The sequence below is a fragment of the Schistocerca gregaria genome, chromosome 7 (genome assembly GCF_023897955.1).
Source record: "Schistocerca gregaria isolate iqSchGreg1 chromosome 7, iqSchGreg1.2, whole genome shotgun sequence".
NCBI lineage: Eukaryota > Metazoa > Arthropoda > Insecta > Orthoptera > Acrididae > Schistocerca > Schistocerca gregaria.
In genome coordinates, this window is record NC_064926.1 from 389,028,356 (window position 1) to 389,048,483 (window position 20,128).

The 20,128-nt window shown below is 41.0% G+C and overlaps 1 protein-coding gene across 1 annotated transcript in view; it reads left to right on the forward strand.

The window, feature by feature from the left end:
• Nucleotides 1-20,128, forward strand: part of LOC126281184 (electron transfer flavoprotein-ubiquinone oxidoreductase, mitochondrial) — a 111,186-nt gene that overhangs the window by 43,805 nt on the left and 47,253 nt on the right. The window contains exons 7-8 of the mRNA XM_049979884.1: nt 7,187-7,362; nt 17,134-17,336. Of these exons, the coding sequence (XP_049835841.1) occupies nt 7,187-7,362; nt 17,134-17,336 (379 nt within the window). The remainder of the gene's footprint in view (nt 1-7,186; nt 7,363-17,133; nt 17,337-20,128) is intronic.

Consider the following 20,128-nt stretch of genomic DNA (forward strand, 5'->3'; position numbering starts at 1 on the left):
GTCAGTTCCCTCCAGCACTACTTCAGATATTAGTAGAGTCCATGCCATGTTGTGTTGCAGCACTTCCGCATGCTCGCAGGTGCCCCACACGAAATTAGGTAGGTGTACCAGTTCCTCTGACTCTTCAGTTTATATAGGTTTAAAAAAAAAAATTATTCCTTTTTTTTTAATACCCCCTCGTTAACAACATGAATATGAAAATACTTGTAATAACTTCTTTTCGTTTCAAAGTATCTGGCGCTGAATGTCAGGTTGAGACACAGTTTTACATTACTCAAAAGGCACTGAACTTCCGTTTTGAACGTAGGCGTAACCAATCCACTAGATGTCAGTAATGCAGATTTTAGCTACCCATTCTAACTTGTTCTTAACATAATGTCAGTTGTAGGTAAACCGTGTGTGTTACAGTATAGTGTCTTGGCAGTGCAAGAGAAGTATATTCTGATTCTACAGTATGTCTGTGATATTGTGAACTATAAAGTGGACATTCTGTTTTTGTGTTTGTATTGTGCACAGTGGCAACTGATGTAAACAAGGTGTTAGAATTTTTTACCCTAGACTCAATTATCATCTTCATCTCATGAGGTACACGAAGAGGAAAGAGACATTGCAAACATTATCTTTGGTTTGAGCAAGAAACTAGAAGATGCCATGCAAAAAATAAAGGCTGATCATTGAAAACAACTATGCATAACTTCAGATGGGTGAAGAACAGAAACTATTTTGTTATCAAGAGATACTATGAGCAACAAGGAACAAAATGTGAGAAACTCAGTCATATTGGAGTACATTTGGTCTACTTTTCAAGAGGCAAGTGCTAATGCCTGGCTGTACATGATGTTGAAATAAGGTGGCGGATACACACAAAAACTAGAACACTTGGATTGATGGATTTCAAAGCTATCTAACCTGGTGTGAAATTTTAAGGCAATTCACAAGATTGTGAATCACAAAGTTATGCAGTTTGTAGTGTAGAAATTTGCTCAAGCACAAGAAAAGAGAGAGAATTTTTCGACTGCATTTGATATTGAATTCACAAGCACTTTTGTTCCTAATTATTCAGCATCTGAAATTTTAAATACCAATGAATCTGGATTTAATTTTGACATTCAGAGAGACTGCACACTAGAATGGGTAAACAAGGTAAGACTATCAGTTTGCAATCAGCATCTGTAGTATGGCATTTGTATACAATTAAACCAGTTGTTTCCATGAAAGGTAGACTTCTTTCTCCACTACTCACTGTCTTCTGTGGACCAAGGTGGTACATTTGGTCCCCTTGTGCACAAGAAAAAGAGCCGACCTCTGAACACACATCAAGCAAAGTGGACAATGGTAATTTTGAAGGCGAGATAATTCTCTCTCTCTCAATATTGGAACAAAAATATTAACCGACCCAGGATTCAGTTTCACTCCTTCAACAGGGTCTGTTCATAATTCCAGATAAACACATACAGGTAACAACCATTCCACCTGGCACAATGTCCCTTGTTCTTTTTTCACCATTGGAAAAACTTTGCTAAATGTCTTTATGAGTGAGTCAACCTTCACACACTTATCCATAATCAGTTCAGTGACCCCCCCCCTCCCCTCCCCTTATTCAATGACATGATCAATCATACCTGGAACATAGCTAAATTTCCAATTGAATGTGATGGTTTTGATACTTATGACAATGTTATTTGGAATATGAAAGATTCAAGTTGCTCAACACCCAACCGCACAACAGCTATGTTTATCCAACCTGCATATTGTTGTTTACATTTGTGCTCATAGTTATACACAAAGACCCATAAACATGCTTAAAAATAGGTACATAAAGCTAAATGGAATAAATAAATAATAATCATACATTATACATGTGTTTCCTAACCTATTCATTATTACACCACTATCTATGAGGCCCACCAACATGTATAATTATGCTGCAAAAATTGATGAAGCAATGAAGCAAGTGTCAATTACACCTGACGTTTCCATTATAATCATGCCCCCCCCCCCCCCCCAAATATCAGTTATATACTTTGCAAGTGTATCTAGTCAGATGTTTTACATAAGAGTGCAAATTTCTAAAGATCATCGCAGAGTATTACATTTTTAATCAGCCTGAATAAAGTGATTAGTGTCCCCACTACTAGTCATCACAATGGAGGCAGATGAACTGGCATGGAACAGTTCAGAAACCTGATATGGTCAGACTCACTGATGGAAACGTTTACTTGTAAGCAGCAGTAAATGGAAAATGGAGCAGGCCAGTTCTCATGCAGCGTTAAACCACTGTGGGCCTCACCTTACAATTTGTGCTGGCTGTTGTCATTCGCTTAGCTGTTAGCTCCCTGCTCCAGCTGTGTGCTGAATATACTGCCAGTTTCAGTGTGCCTACAGAAAGGTGGGAGAATTAAATGTGCCAGTTCTTGCTGCACTATCAGGTAAGACGTATCATAAGACTGCTGATAAGGCCCCTTGTTGTTGTCCAGCAGCACTGAAGTATATGAAGTTGTCCAAAATTTGTAGCTGTCCACTGAGCCTGAGAAGTTTTTCTTCAGCAAGCTTTGTTGATTGCATATGCAGCCTTTCAGCCACAAAACACATGTAGTGGTGGCAGGTTTGTAGTTTAAGAAGCGCCCTGTGCATTCATATCTCTGATTTGCAAGGCCTCTTACTTAAGTTTTATTTTGAGTGTCCCAAATGTGCTACCTCTTATGCAGACTCTCTAATTAAGGAGGTGATTGTCCAGTTAGCTCCTGTTCTCGAGGTTCAGACTAGGGCATTGATTTTGTGCAGCCCTTCTTTAGTTGACGGCACCCAAATTGCAGAATCGCCTGAGCTTATGGTGGCAGCTAGGGACACCCTTTCTGATAACTGGCATGTGGCTCAATTAGGCATGCATGGTCAACAGCCCCAGTGCTTCGTGTGGTAGTCCAGTCAGCCTTGCCTCCCACAGAGAGGCTGTGTGTTACTGCTGTGGATGATTGTGGTGCAACAGCATCGTGGCACTGCCTGTCTTTGCCTGCACCAAGCTCAGTGGGTTCCCGTTGCTCACAGCATTGTAATTCCTGCCTGCTTTGATTTTTGGCTCTTCGGTTTCATTCTCCTTCTCCTTGTGGGGTGAGCCAGTGGTCCTGCCTGAACTGTCATGTGTTGCGTGTTTGCGAATATTGCCCGCACATGGAAGCCATGCGTGGTCTATGCCGTCAGATAGGACTTTTGGCAACTGTTTGCGACAACCAGTGAGCCATGTGTCAATCGTCACTTGCCCCAGTGTTATCCCTGGGCTCTAGGGCTATCTCCGCCACCATGCATGTGTTGACCGGGCGTATTTTGCTAGTGATAGTGGATGGGCCACTGTTCAAATTTCAGGTAGACACATGAGCACTGGTCAGCCTCATTAATTTAGATATGTTCAGGCTCTTGGGGGCTCAGAGTTATAACAGCCGTTCCATAGGTGGTGTCTTACAGTAAACAGTGCTTTCTCTTGTGGGGGAAGTTCTTGGTCTCCATGCATTACAAGAACTTGGAACAGCAACTTACATTGTTAGTGGTCAATTCATCGTTGGGGCAAAATGGGCTTGACACCTTTTCTTTTTCTGGCTTTCAGGCAATTGATGATGTGCATTTTGTGTCTCTCAATTGATGATGTGCATTTTGTGTCTCTTTGTTCCTTTTCATGACTTGGATTCCTTACTGCAGTCATACAGCCTGATGTTTGAAGATACCTTAGGCCGGATAGAAAAATTTTGAGGCACATTTCTCGTAAGCCGTCAGCAGTAACTAAATTTTCTTGCACCTACACCATTCCCTTCAACATGTGTGACAAGGTAGAGACAGAATTACAGTGTTGGCAGGTTCAGGGTATCGTTTCTCCTACTATGTAGATTCATTGGTGATTCTGGAGCCTGATGGCATTGTGCACCTTTGTGGCAATTTTAAATAGACGGTCACAGTATATGCATTGTGTCACAGGTTCAGATCCCATTCTGTGGCAGGCAGAATTATTTTTCATGCATCAACTTGCATGATGCCTATCTGCAGAACACGGGTTCTCAGCGATTCCTGGTCCTCAACAACCCTTTGGACTTCACACATTTAATAGCATGCTTTTTGGAATTCTGTCTGTGCCAGGAATATGCCTATGGTATTTGGAGCAATTGATTCAGGACATTCCTTGCTGCGTCAATTACCTTGATGAAATCTGTATCACTGGCCTCTACTTAGGAGGAGCATTTATGAACGCTTCAGTCAGTTTTCCAATGCCTCTTGGAGAATGGCTTTCCTTCCAAGCTACAAAAGTACAGGATTTTCTCCTTGAAGGTGCAGTTTTGGGTCATGTGCTTAGTAAAGATGGTCTGGCCCTCTGACCCCACAGAAAATCACATTGAGGCCATTGTCAACCTACCAGCACCCAAGAACCTGAAGGGGCTCCAGTCTTATTTGGGTAAGATGTCATATTATGCTAGTTTCATTGCCCATGCTGTGGACATCTGCCAGCCTCTTAACTGGCTTTGCTAGAAGGGCATGAAGTTTGTCTGGTCTGCAGATTGTGAATAGGCTTTTCAGCCTCTCAAGCTACATTTGTGCTCTGCTCCCTGTCTAGCTTTGTTTATGCTGGGTGAACCTTAAACTGTGGCCCGAGACGTGTCTCATTATGGCATTGGTGCCATCCTGCCCCGTCGAAATAAGGATGGCACAGAATGCCCCATCACTTACACATAGAAGATTTCTGCTACACAATGTAATTATTTCACAGATGGAAAAGGAGGCACTAGCTATTATTTTTGGGTTTAAAAAAGTTTCATGTCATCCTGTATGTGGTGAGATTCCTCCTCATCATTGCCCACAAGCCACTGGCTTCCTTATTTGGCTCTGCCCACCAGTTGCAGCAGTGGGCTCTCTTTTGCAGTGACCATTGTTATGAGATTCATTACCGCTCCACTACGCATCATACTAATGCTGATATGCTATTGTGGGACCCAATCCAGAGTTCGATCAGCAGGAGGCTCTCATGTTTGTGTTGGATGATGCCTTGCAAACTATGTTGGATTTTCCGTTAACAGTCTGAAAGTTTGGAGCCACCCTAGCTGCTGAACTTCTTTTCTGGAAAATTATTTCAGTGATCCAGATGGCTTGCAACAAATCCAGGACCTCCTCGAACTGGCATCCATGCAAATATTCCACAAACTGCATCCATTGATGGCATTCCCTAGTATGTAGCCAGAAAACTTGACAATACATGATTGTGAAAAGAGGAAGACATGGACTTCTTCATTTGGGTCTTGAATGTATGAACAAAATGGTCCACCTCCACATTAGGAGCCGGGTGAAATGGGGTGGTAGTCAGATGTGGATACCATTGCAGAAGAAAAAGTCATCAAACTCCTGTGACACAAACTGCCTACTGTTATCAGATACAAGGGTCCTAGGGGAGCCCTCAATGGCAAAAATAACCAACAAAGTGTTAACAATGGCAGTTGACAACGTGGACGACAGCCTAGCTACTTCCAGGAAATTCAACACTGCATCGAGCACCAACAACCACATGTAGTCCAAAAATGAACCCATAAAACCCTGCCAACCCTGGAGATCAAGAATAGGGTATGGATTTTGTCCTTTGTGATCAACTCAACATTGTCAAGGGGGTCCTCATGCTTGTCATCAAGAGGCAATGCTGTCAAGTGATTGTTTCCCCAGTAGTTGTTTCCTCTGTGTTGTGTCCTTGCATGCACCAGTTGCTGCATGCATTTTCACTGGGGTACGATTTGGTTGAAGGCGTTGGCACGACATCCGAGTCTATTCACCAGCGATTGTTTGCGACATTAAACACCTGGCGCGGGCTTGTGAGGCCTCTGCACAGAAGCTGGCTGTACTGGTTCTGTCCTTGGCCGGTCCAGGGATACTCTTGGGACAGGATGCACATCGATTTCAGGAGTCTATTTTTGGGCAGCATATGGATGTTGGTGCTAGATGTGTTGTCAATTTCCTGTAAGTAGCTAAACTGTCCTCCACATTGTCAACAGCCACTGTTTGCACATTGTCAGTTATTTTTGCCATTGATGGCTCCCCTAGGACCCTTGAATTTGATAATGGTAGGTAATTTGTGTCAGAGGAGTTTCAAGACTTTTGCTTTTGCAATTGTATCCAGCATCTGATTACTGACTCCTTTCACCTCACTCCTAACTCGGAGGTGCGCTTCACACATACATTCAAGACCCAGAGGAAGTCCTTGTCTGCCTCTTGCCATGATTGTGTTGTCAAGCTTTCTGGCTACATACCAGACAATGGCATCAACGGGTGCAGTCCAGTGGAATATTTGCTTTGGCAACAATGTCACAGGGCTTACTGGATTTGTTGCACTGTGCATTGCATGCCGTGAACCACCGTGGCCAGCCGCATTTTGCTTTTGGTGCTGACATTTAGGACCAGTCCCTTGGCCAACAGCTGAGGTGACTGCTGTGTGTCATGGTGGACCACAAGAGTTGGCAGTTGTTGGGATTGATTGAAAACACTGTTCCGGAGGTGAGCTGCCTCTTGTGGCGGCAGATGGCCTCCTGTTGTCTGCAGCCTCAGTCCCCAGCAGGGCTAGTGCTTCAGCCTGCCAAAGTGAAGCCCATGGATTTTGACATTGTCCCCTTCCTTCCACCTCCTAAACCCCTTTGTCAATGGAGGTGGCCGCATCCCCATTGCCACTGGTTAGTGGATCAGCTGTTGCTGCAGCCTCCATGACCTTCCACCCTTCCAGCTGAGGTGGCGGCATTGACGTTGCCTCCTTTGGCGCTCAGTCTACTGCTAGGTTTTCTGGTGCACTCTTCAGTTACGCCCTGGAGTTTACAGCCCAAGCCTGCACCAACCGCATGCTGAGAATATTGCCGTGCACATATCTATGTGGGTTCGGACACTCTGCTTCCTGTAGATCAATTTTCATTGCAAGTTCGTTCCCCTTATGAGGTTCTGTTCCCCAGTTGTTAACGAGCCACCATTGGCCCGTGTTGAACCCACACCAACACTGTTAAGTAGTGGCGCTGTCACATCTTCTGTAGATACTAAAAAGTCTATATTAACAGATCTCATTTTTTGTTATAAAGTATGTGTTATGTGTCATTTGTATGTATATTACATTTTTTCCTATGTACGCACATTGGCTGTGAAATGTGATTTTCTGATTTTTTTACAGAGTGTCTAAATGTTTCAGGATCGGCATACGTATGGTGGCTCATTCCTGTATCACCTTAATGAACCATCTCCTTTGGTGGCAGTTGGTTTTGTTATTGGCTTAGACTATACAAATCCATACATAAGTCCCTTTAGGGAATTTCAGAGGTTTAAACAACATCCATCTGTCAGACCCACATTTGAAGGAGGAAAAAGGTAAAAGAAATTAAAGATTTTATTATTAAATGTATCCCAAAGAAAAATATGACCATTGCAGATGTATGCATAATACCTTAAGTGTGTGTGTATAGATCTGTTTTCACTGTTTCTACTAAATCTTGGCTGCATCTGGAGGGCAGAAAAAAACACTTTATGGGGGGTAAGGTACAAAGTTCTCAGCCTGGTACAAAGATGCTGTTGACATTAAGGAAATTTCGTTTTTTTGCACTGGCCTAAGTTGCAATCCTTATCTGAAGTGCCAATGTGATTTTCAGAATAGTTTTGTTTGTATGACCTTTTTTAAGTAGTCTTACTGTGTGTGATTAAAGTGGACAAACTGGTACACTGTGTTATCACATAATTTTTATTTGTGATGGCTTATCACCAGTGTAATTTCATCCAAACTCTGTGAAGGATTGTAAAGAGCACTTACCTTTGTTTTCAACAGTTAAGAAATTGGCATCTGCATCTGAATTGAAAAATGATAGTACCTGTAATGAAGATAATCCACATGAGGGAACACCTAAAACTACAGCCACAAATGTAAACAGAGAGAAATTGTACAATTTGGTATTGGGCTATTAGTGATTAACATTGTATTAAATGTCAGGGAGCAGGAGAAATGGTACAGTATGTTCTATTCTAAGTACAGAGTGTGAGGAAAAAAATGTTGGAAGAGTGAAACATTTGCAAAATTCTCACAAACTAAGAGCAAAAACAAATTTAAACAGTGTTTAGATCATTTTAGTATCTGATTGATTTTGCATGCTTATGTGTTACTTTGGATGAAACATGGATCCACAACTTCATACTAATGAGTAAGATCATGCTATGGTTAGAATACTGAACTCACATTTGGGAGAATGACATTTCTACTCCATGTGTGGTGCTCCACATTTAGTTTTCCAACCATTTCCCTAAACTGATTACTGAGTGAGGTGGCGCAGTGGCTAGCACACTGGACTCGCATTTGAGGGGACGACGGTTCAATCCTGCATCCAGACATCCTGATTTAGGTTTTCCGTGATTTCCCTAAATCGTGGCTTCCTTCCCAAATCTGAGGAGACTAATGACCTTGTGGTCTCCTCCCCACAAACAATCCAATCCTAAAGTGATTAAGGCAGATGCTGGGAGTGCCTTTGAAAGATCACAACGAATTTCCTTCTCATTCCTTCCCTAATTTGAGCTTGTGCTCCTCTCCAGTGATTTTAATGTCGATAGGACATTAAACTCTAATCTGCCTACCTTCCTTCACAGCATACTAAAAGCAAGACAGCATTCAAAACTGGGTGCAATGGATTCTTCTCACTGACAGCCTTGTAGAAGGTAGAACAGTGACTGGTAAATACTACACCAGTCTTTTGGACCAATAGGTAGGAATATAACTGGAAACCTACATGGGAAGAATAGATAGATAAATGGACAGTGCTCCAGTCTACATGCGTGCAACACCAAAGGAAGAACTGGGGTTTTTTGATTATTAAATGTTGAAATATCCAATCTATTGATCACATTTTGTATCCTTTGAGTGTCACCTATTCCGTAAGCTAAATATGGGTGTTGCTAGGAAAATGTTGAATCTGTTGAAAGGATTTTGACAGCTGCAGATTGGTATTTTACAGACCTTTCAGAATCACACATGAGGAATAGAATCTACTCATGAAAATATGTAGGATGAAGTGGATTGATCTGAAAGATGAGTATATTGAGTTTCTGCTCGAAACATAGTTTTTGTGTGTCAGGTTAAGAATTATCGCCTTGCCTCAGTATTATACTTCTTCAGTGTTCTGTCAACTTTAGCCAATTTATAAGTGAATAAGTGATTGCTTTTGACATCTCCATTTACTCTGATACTTTGTAGTCTACCTTTTTTCAAATGTCTTGCTTCATCTCTCATTTAGTGTTCTGTTGATCCCACTGGAAAAAAAAAATGATCACTATATTTTCTGAACCCAGACTAGAATTCAGTTACATTATGTGGACAAAGGAAGGTGCACAGCTATGCTGTATTACACATTGTATCATTTCAAATGATGATTGTCTGAAAAAGACAAAAAAAACAACTACATAAAAATGAGCTCATTTGACAGAATAGCATTCCGGCCCATATAAGAGAAATCAAAAACATAAAAAGTGCTTCAGCTGGGAGTCCATTTGATTTGGCTCTTATAATCTAATGTATTCTCTCAGTTTTGTTCCATGTATTTTCTTCCTATTCCTTAACTTTAAGGTTACACCTATATATAATGATGTAAATAAAATAGAAAGAAACTTCCACATGGGAAAAATATATTAAAAACAAAGATTCCAAGACTTACCAAGCGGGAAAGCGCCGGCAGACAGGCACATGAACAAAACACACAAACACACACACAGAATTACGAGCTTTCGCAACTGGCAGTTGCTTCGTCAGGAAAGAGGGAAGGAGAGGGAAAAATGAAAGGATGTGGGTTTTAAGGGAGAGGGTAAGGAGTCATTCCAATCCCGGGAGCGGAAAGACTTCTCTTAGGGGAAAAAAAGGACAGGTGTACACTCGCACACACACACCCACACACATATCCATCCGCACATACACAGACACAAGCAGCTTGTGTCTGTGTATGTGCGGATGGATATGTGTGTGGGTGTGTGTGTGCGAGTGTACACCTGTCCTTTTTTTCCCCTAAGAGAAGTCTTTCCGCTCCCGGGATTGGAATGACTCCTTACCCTCTCCCTTAAAACCCACATCCTTTCATTTTTCCCTCTCCTTCCCTCTTTCCTGACGAAGCAACTGCCAGTTGCGAAAGCTCGTAATTCTGTGTGTGTGTTTGTGTGTTTTGTTCATGTGCCTGTCTGCCGGCGCTTTCCCGCTTGGTAAGTCTTGGAATCTTTGTTTTTAATATATTTTTCCCATGTGGAAGTTTCTTTCCACTTAAACAGAAAATCAGTGACACTTAATACTACCAGCTTCTCTTGATGGTCAAATATTTGAACAATCGTGCCCACAACCCAAATTTTGGTTTGAAAGGAACAGTGCTTTACTAAGACTGTAGTGCCTAAAATCCCATACTAGCAGCACTAAATACAGCGACTATGATGACAGCAACAGCTAAAGTTTGTGCACTCCTCTTTTAGTCTCTATGTAAACATAACATAGGCTTGCAGTTAATTTGTCTAAATTTTCCTTCATCCATGAAAGAATTAAATTCTTGTGTTGATTCGGTTAGGAATTACGGCCACAGTGAGGTCGTGATGAACATATTGGCTACTGTTTGCGGACAGCTGAAAACTGGTTTGACCATTGACAATCAGCTTCAAACGGCATGGCGGGGCTGTCTCCCACTGCGAAGGTACTGCAGTGGTTGGTATGTACTCAATGGGTGGCGGAATGTGCCCGGATCTGGAGTAATTCGTGAGGAAGATTGGGTATTGCTAATGGGCCCAGCATCTTATGGAATAGATTTGAGTCATTGCATCCTGATGATAATGCCTGTTCTGCTTGTGCAGTGTTCTCTTCTCTACTGAAGTCATGCCACAGATGGAAGAAGGGGCTGTTAGTGGCAAGCAGTTCCAAAGTGAAATGCATGATGGCCCCTCTTCGGAAAATAGCTTCACCAAATGTGCTCAGTGTATAAGCCAGGTAGAAGAAGGTGTGGGAGCAGTTAAGAGCACCAGTTACAGTCAGCTACACATTGTCACTCACATCAGCACTGTCATCTTTTGTCCAGATTCTGGGACCATTTTCAGTTCTTTCTGGAGACTGGTGGAAATTGTCAAAACACCTACTCTCACTTGTGAGATCTCTGTACAGTTCCCAATTTGCAGCAATGTTCTCAATACTGATTGGCCCTCAACAATCGACACTACATGGTGGGTACTAGTGACATCACTCTGGGTAGGTCAGGTGTGCATTATACACTCCACATTTTGATGATGAGGTGCATATGGAATGTATGAGACTTTATTTAATCTGAAACTCCGAGAATCCTAATAGAAAAACCAGCATCAAATAAACTACTCATTTCTCAGACCCCAGGTTGAAAAGGACTCACCCGTTGGTTGACCCCTCTCGTCCTGGGATCTGAGAGACCTGCCTTTCCTTTGACTCTTTCATAATATATCCCCTCTCTCCTACCCGAGGAAAGAGCCAACATTTCCAACAGCTCGGATAGTGTCAACAATTATAGTTTTATATGTGTCTCTTAGCAGTACTGAACATTTTTCCTCCTGGAAGTAAGTAATGGCTAGCAACATTTATTCTTTTTCTTGACTGGCTTTTTCTTTGAGGCAATAAATCAATTATTATAATGGACAGAATAGCAAACTCAGAGAGTGAGAATCTCAAAATATTAGTTTCTTAAGTATTGGAGTACTCAAAGTAAAGCCTCATGTACATGTTTCTGATAAAACAAAGCTGACTCTCATCATATTAGGCATTGATGGTTAATTGAAACCCCAAGTAGACAGAGGGGAAATTTTCAATATATGTGGAAAGATAGAGTAGACCCTCCAGGAGGATGAGTGTTTATAGGGAGAAGCAGAAAAATGAAATGTAGTGAGGTCCAAAATGAATCCTACTGTGAACTAATTTCCACAAGAATAGCCATGGCCAGTGGACTTATATTAATAGGCATTTCTGCTGACCACCATATTCAGACACATTGGTCTTAAAATCAGTGAAAGACAGCCTAAACTCGATGGCATGGGAATAATGTGTGTACAGTACACAGTAGAAGTAGCAGGTGGTGACTTTAACCTGCTAAGTATTCAATAGAAAAACTGTACATATGTTGTAATCAGTAAGGACAAGCAATCTTCTGAGGCTATACTCAAAACATTGTCAGACATCTGCTTCAAACAACTAGTCTGACATCCCACATGCAAAATAAATATTTTAAACCTCCTGGTTACAAAAAGACCTGGTCATTTTGAGTGTGTCACCAATGAGAGAGGTCTGCAACCATATATTACTGGTATTACAGAAATAGTGGTCTCTAAAGGCAAAAAATCCATCAAGAAAGTAAGAAGAGTATTTGTATCTGGTTCAGCTACAAATCACTATCAACTTATTTAAAGGACAAAAAGAGAACATTCAGTGATTTTTGTAAAGATGATTTACACTCAAAATTAATGGATACTCATCCCGGCTTATATGACAAATTAATACAGGTTAAGGAATATTCCTTCGATTAGTGCTAGCTATTGTAAGTAAGAAATCCAATCAAGGTCCAATTTGTGCATTATCAGAGGCCCACCGATCCACCGATAATGAACAGAATCTGAAATATAAATTCTATAAATGAAACCAATAGACTGATTGAAGTGCACTTCCACTGATTGAATTACAACTGGCCTTTTGTCAGCTTATATACAGGATTCATCAGAGGGCACTCATGGTGAGAAATGCCATGTAGGTGATTGACATTAATGCTGTGCCAAGTAAAAGGTGTCCATAATGATTTTGGCAGCAGCCCTGTATGTTGCCAGAATACTAATGAAGGTGTTAGAAGCAGTACTGAACATTATTTCCTTGCAAAGAGCTGAGCCTTGAAGATGCAGATAATGTGCTCTGGATTTGGAGGCTTGGTGGAAGGGTGTGGCACAATGGCATTAAATCCTGTTACGAGCACAAAACTTTGCAAACTAATGAAAAGTGAAGTCTCCCATTATCTAAAACTATAGTTTGTGGGGTGCCTTCAAAGACAAAGATTTTTTTCTAGGGCTGCAATAGTAGTGGCAGAAGTGACTTGGGACAAACGGAATACAAAAGAGAAATGAGAAAAGGTATAAACTAACCAATCGCATGGAGCCCAAAAACAGACTAGCTAAATCAAGGTGGATACAAATAGATAGAGCACTTACCCGTGGAAGGCGAAGGTCCCAAGTTCAAGTCTCGGTCCGGCACACAGTTTTAATCTATCAGGAAGTTTCATACCAGCACACACTCTGCTGCAGAGTGAAAATCTCATTCTGGAAGCTGGAGTCACTAAGCAGCAATGGTCCAGGGAGAAAACTGCTGGGAAGGCACAACTTACTGGACATGATAGGCAAAACATTAACAGACAAGTTCCTTGATGTAAGAGGCAATACTGGGCCACAACATCGTCCGTCATGCCAGACGCTTCTTCTAATGTGCAGACAGTTGCACAGAGGGAGGAATTGGGACACGGCAATGGTCCTTGCCCAAGACCCGAAAGAGATGCCTTAGTTAAGTGCACTTGATTTCACTGTGGCCAGTAGGATCACAATCAGGGCTGGGAGGTGTGTGTGGCCACCATTTTGCACAAAGTGAATGAGGCATCATAATGTTGAGTGTATGCTGATAGTGGCCATGAAATTGCATGATGATAAGGAGAATGTTCAAATGGCCGAATTCAAATGTGAATTGAGCTGGAAACACACCAAGTATTGTTGGGTAAAAGCTGGAATGGACCTCATGGGGTATCAGGACACAACGACCACATTAGGGTATAATGTTGCTGCCCTGCAGTGGATGGAATAGTGAAAGTTGGACAAGTACAGTGCCCATTGTTGGAGGCGATGGACAGTCCAGTCTGGTAAACGATCCTTAGGGCCAAAGTTAGGAAGCAATAGTTGATGGCCTGTGACAAGATGAATTTTCTGGCTATAAACAGAAAATTTAAATTTTTGGACTGCACAGATGTTAATGAAGACCTCTTCTATTTGATATTAGTGTTGCTAGAAGAAGGATAAGGTGTTAGAAGCATATGTAGTTGGGCACTCTGGGTCATTGCGGTATTTTGGGATAGGACCAGACCAATACCGTAAGTTACTACCAGTAGCAGACCTGGTAGTATGTTGTAAAGTGTGGTGCCTGTGTAATGTAAACTTTCAAAGCCTGGAAAGTTTGTTGTCAATAAGGTGACCATTTGAAATGCACGTCTTGGTGTCATAGCTGGTAAGGGAGTTCAGAAAGGTTTGCCCTGCAACAGCCATAACAGTTGTTATTACCCAGAAACATTTGTAGGTCTTTCACATTTGCCAATGACTGCATGTTATTGATTGCTACAATGTAATGTTCTGTAGCTTAGAATCCATTGTTCAAGAGTTTGAACCCCAAGTATGTCAATGTTATATGCGTGAAGGAACACTTGTGCAGGTTGTATGTGAATCCTTTTGCTGTCAACCTCTGGAACAAGAGTTCAAAGTTGTGCCATGTGGCGTATTGAGCACTAGGCAAGTGAATAGGAAAATATGCCTCTGCAAGGTCAGTTTTACTGAATAAGATGCCGTAACCTAATTTGCAAAGGGTTCATCTAGAGGTTGGTGGGGGATAAATTTCTACTTCGCCCTCTGCATTTATTTCACTTTCCTTTTGAGTCAGGGGCACTGGGTGATCTTTGGAGAAGTGCAGGCTAGTGATCTTTGGAGAAGTGCAGGCTACCTGTTGCCTTAAGAGCAATGTAAGCTACGAAATCAGTCACCTTCCCTAATCCAGGTGAGAAGGCTTGGGCATATCTATCACAGTCTTTAAAAAAAGAGTAAGGCACTTTGTACTGCATGGCATGTACTGTTTAATGAACCATAAACCCAAAAGTGTGGAAAGACTACCCAAAAAACATTGTCCACCTTGGTGTCAGCTGCCATAAGAAAAGTTACTGAACAAGTGACTTGGTTGTAAATGGACATCAAGATCGATGCAGAGGAGCTTGCGTGGGATCGCAGAGTGATAGTACACAACACTCCTACAGAGGGCACATGGGTGCTGGCAAAGCCGCTGACCCAAGTGTTTACCTGCTGGTGGCAATAGGCCTGGATGGACAGTTCTATTACTAAGTTCAACTAATGCTGACCAAGCCTTAGCCTCACATTGTGCTATTTCCATGAACTCAGTTCTTAGTAGGTCACATGCATTGTTTTCCTCCGTGATCATCTTTTATATGATGTTTGGGCAATCTGCTCTCCCGTAGATTGACTTGCACATCAAGATTCTATCCCTCTTCTAGGTTTCAGCTCCATGGTTGGTCAATGAGTCACAGTCTGCTAGAACAGTTGCATTGGTACCAACATGACAGTTTGTGGCCTTATCACGCCGGTACAGACACTAAATGAGTAAAACTGAAAGTTTTTCTAACAAGGTCACATGATGGCAACCATAGCCCCAAAGTTTTTGTCTCAGCTGCCTGCAAGGGTGATGACCCTAAATTAACTTCACTGAGTGTTTGCCTATGAAGGAATCTTAAGTACAGTTGCTGAGCTGCGTTCTGAGAAATCCATTTATTGCTCGTTTGGTTCACTTCCACAGGTAAGGGCATGGTTGCGGCATAACTGCTAGGGAATATCTAGCAAGTGTCTCTTTTTGCCTTACGTGTGGCCAGATGTATGCCTATGAGGGCACATACTGCATACATGGTGAAAGTGGCATCCCCTCCCTGTTTCCTGCTAATGCACGTACTCGTCTCCAGGAGACTAAACAATTCAACACATCACCAATCTTCCAGTGGCCCATAGTGTTACCATAAACTGATGATAAAATTTGAACACTTTACCTTCCTTTGTTTAGCTCTCTTTATAGTAAAATAATGTTATTTGTTATGTATCTGTTTGCTTAACATTTGGTCCATGGTTTATTTTCTGTGTAAATGCTTTTTTTAATCATTTAGTATGGTTTTATAAGATTTAATGTATACTTGCGCTTCAACTATTGGAGACTTTTTATACAGATTATATGCCCACTAGTGTTCCCACTTTGTATTTAGGCCTGTTTAGTGCCCTTCATGTCACCAGTATGTTGGTTGACCTTCGTCATGCAGACTATGTACCATTCTTGAGTTGACAGTCCCACTGTTTGCTATTCATCACATGTATCATGTATTATTAGCAGTGTCACTCTGTTTCATTGATTCTAAAACAAAAGTATGTAGAGGCTCTCAAGCTTAACTATTGTAAATTTGGTTTAACAAACATGTTTTATTTCAGCTGTTCAATCTTTGTACATCTCTTTTTAACATTCTTGCTTTGTTTATGTATTTTTTGCCAATCCTTTGTAGGAATTTACCATCCAGTTCATATTTTGATGTTGGCTTATCAATTATTTTAGCCTGTTTCACTTCTGAAGATGACATTTTAAACTGTTGAAGCCAGTGAAGTGAACTTTTGCAGTTGACAACTGACACTTTATCTTTGTTCAAATATTCTGCAGCTCCTGAACTGCAGCTTTGAACAAAATTATATTCTGATTTCTTTCAGTGTTTTAAAGCATTATTTTCCATTTTCATCAATCAAAAACTTTTTCCATCAACATCACCAAATATACAGTGCTGCCTCTTTTTACTCTTCCTCTTGGGAATCCAACTTAATTTGTCCTTTTTTTTTTTTACAACTAGTATTGATGAGCAGTGACTTTGACAGCATAAGCTATACAACTAGTAGTTCTCTAATGCTTGCACCCCTTTGCTGTTATCTTCTTTGGTATATAGATGACCAATGCCATAGAGACCATCACTGATGTCATAAAAAAATATTCAGGCTATGTATCCAAACAGTATATTTGGTTCTTGAGTATATCACACCATCTTCTAAATATGTCATCACCTCACGTTATCCCTCCCTGCTCTCTGTTTCCCGTTATCATCCTTCCTTAAATTTGTTTTTGAAAACATTTTTCTTCTTACTACTATCCAGGGTTTACAGATAATTACTTATAATATGTGTTCTTGAAAGTAATTCCAAAAGTAGAACAGAAAAAGCTCTTAGATCATTCATATGAACTGTAATTGTTCTTTGTGTGTTTATTTTTTCCTGTGGTAAATGTTTTTCTTCTTGCAGGATAGCCTATGGTGCAAGAGCTTTGAATGAAGGTGGATTTCAAGCAATACCAAAGCTAACATTTCCTGGTGGATGCCTTATTGGTTGCGCTGCAGGCTTCTTAAATGTTCCTAAAATAAAGGGTACTCACTATGCGATGAAAAGTGGTATGCTTGCTGCAGAAAGTATCTTTGAGGCACTTGATGAAACATCGGAAACAACAGGTTAGATATTTCATTTCCCATCTTTGTATATGAATTCCCCCACTGTTAAACTATGATGAATTACAGTCCCCAATATTGTGAAAACAATGCCATTGCCATCTAGTGGTGAATGGCATAACTCCATATTTTCCTTCTGACCTGCGAAGCAGGCCATGTCATATATTCCTAACCAGAACAAATTATTTTGATACAGAGTTAATGTTTAAAAGGTGTGGAGGGAAATGTAGGGAAAGTTCACACAGAAATTGTAGCTCATGCTCGACTTGTGCTGGAGTGGGGCAGACAGAACCTCATAGCTTCTATCATTGCCACAAGTTGTCACCCCAAATACCAGTTACAATCCTGGTTAAACAATTTAAGTAATGTGAAAGTGATGATATTTGGTTACCTAACATAGTTCTTTGAATTTTGATCATAACTCTACGCAGTGGCCTGTAAACATAATTACCAGTCGGACAAGTCATCTGGCCATAGGTTCAGTGTGTAGCAGTACCAGTTAAGAAGTTTTTGAAGAGTTATAAAAAAGAAATTTGGGTATGTAGAGAAGAAATGTTTTTATTTTCAAAGTTAGTAGTTCATACCATCTTACATTCATTCAGTGTTGAAAATAAAGTCCTCAAGATGGCAGCCATTAGCAGCAGTACACTTTTGGGGACAATCTCTGAAGTTTTAAACAGCTCATTTACACAAAATTGAGGGTATGGTGACCACTCTTTTAATAATCTGCTCCCTTGGTTCTGGTAGGGTTTGAGGGTGATGTTTAAACATCTTTTCATTCAAATATCCCCAAAGAAAGAAGTCACAAATGCTCAAATCTGGTGGGTCAAATTTGATGACTCCACAGGGCACCCTACATCACCCATTAACAAAGCCAAATGTCCCAGAAATATTTCTCTCAAAACATGAATTTCAGGCTATGTGAGCTCCCATCCTGTAGGACCACAAGTCCCTTATCTCTCTTCTTCAACAATCTTCTCTATCTTGGGGTGCAAAAAATTTTGCAAGCACTGAAACATGATGTCCAGAGTTTGTGGTCACACTCACATATTCCTCCTCAAAGAGGTATAATACAGCACACTACGTTGTTGTGTTAGGAGAATGTATTGGTCTTTTGTGAATAATTCTGGGGTTACTTTCAGCGCAGTAGCGAAAATTTTGTTTATTTACAGTGACACTGAGGTGCAAATGTACCTCGCCACTGCTAAAGAAAGCTGCTGCCATAGGGATCCATACAAGTATTTGCTCACAGATTTTTGGCAGTATATAGCCTGCTGGTCTCAATTCTTGTGAGCTATGATTATTTGGAAGGGATGGAAATTACAGTCAAAATGCAGCATCCTCCTCCAACTGTTTGAAATCCCCAATGGAACATCATACCTTCAAGCAGAACTTCTTAGCAATCGCTCAACTGTTGCTCTCACCAGCTGCACATTTTCTGGTGTTCTGATGGACCTGTGTTGGCCATGAGTACCTTTTCTTAGTGTGCTACCAGTTTCCTCCAATTGCTTAAGTCAGGACCAAATTGTGTTCACATGAGGGAACGGCACTGTTGCGTGAAATGTTGAACCGTCACTGAAAAGGTCTTTGCATCGCGATCACAAAAATTCGCACACACGATAAAGCCCTGATGTGCTCTGATCCAAACCACATTGATTACTGAAATATGTTCACTGACAGAAAAAAGGCAGCCCTGGTGAAACTGCCTCCCCCCACCAATGGCTGAGCAGTTATCCCTCAAAAGTGCTTAGTTGGTTTTGTACTTAGTGCTACCTGTCCAGATTGGGGAAGCATAACTAGTTCAATAATATTTGTTGAAATTTTGGAACCCATTACCATCTTGCATACATTTTCCATTATAGCTAGCTCTAAAAGCCTGTATGACATATTCAGTGTTTGTTTAGTTGCAATAATGTGGAAGTGCTCATGCACACATGCTACTTACACACTGAGCTGGATGAACTCAGTGTGTGCTGAGTAGGAAAAGAAAGACCATAGGATGATAGGAACAGATGGTGTCAGCAAAATATCAGGATAGGAATTTACTAATAAGCCAGCTCCCATAAACTCGGGCAGGTGTATAGACAGCTGCATGTATGCCCCACCCAAGTCTGCACCTCTAATAATTAAATCTGTAACTTCTTTTTTTCCCCAAAAAGAAATGGAGCTGTTACTTAAAACACAAAAGCCAAGAAAGGCCCAAAAAAGTGAGATGGTTGTTGAACTTCACAGATGGAAATTGTGAAAAAAATCTAAAAAAATACAATGGCGAATTAACTGTAGATGAACAGGACAAAACTGTTGTTCATGTTCTGCGATAGTATGTCACCACTGCAGGAATATGCTGAACTTTTAATTAAATTTGTTGTGAAATATGTTGTATGTAATGTCACGCTATGTATTTTTATCAGAAACATCAAAATAAATTATTATGCAGTGCCTACATCTGCTACACATGCCGTATACGTATTCGTGCAGAAGACTTTGAAAACATTCTGTACGTGAAAGAGAGTGGAAAAGTATTCCTCATGTGAAAGTCTGCAGAAAAATGTCAGTGGTCAGTATTGGTCACTCATTTTCAACCTGTTTGTCCTTAATACTGCTTACTGTATGTGAGTGCTGCAAGGAAGGCAGTGAATGGCTCTGTTATACAAGGGGTATATCAACAATTTAGAACTGTGTAGTGGTAGTGGAGAGATTAGGAGACCAACCACTCGTCTAATATCAGAGGCGTTGACTTGTCAGCCCACAAGGGCATGGGCATGTGTGCGTGCATGCGTGTTATTTACATTCTG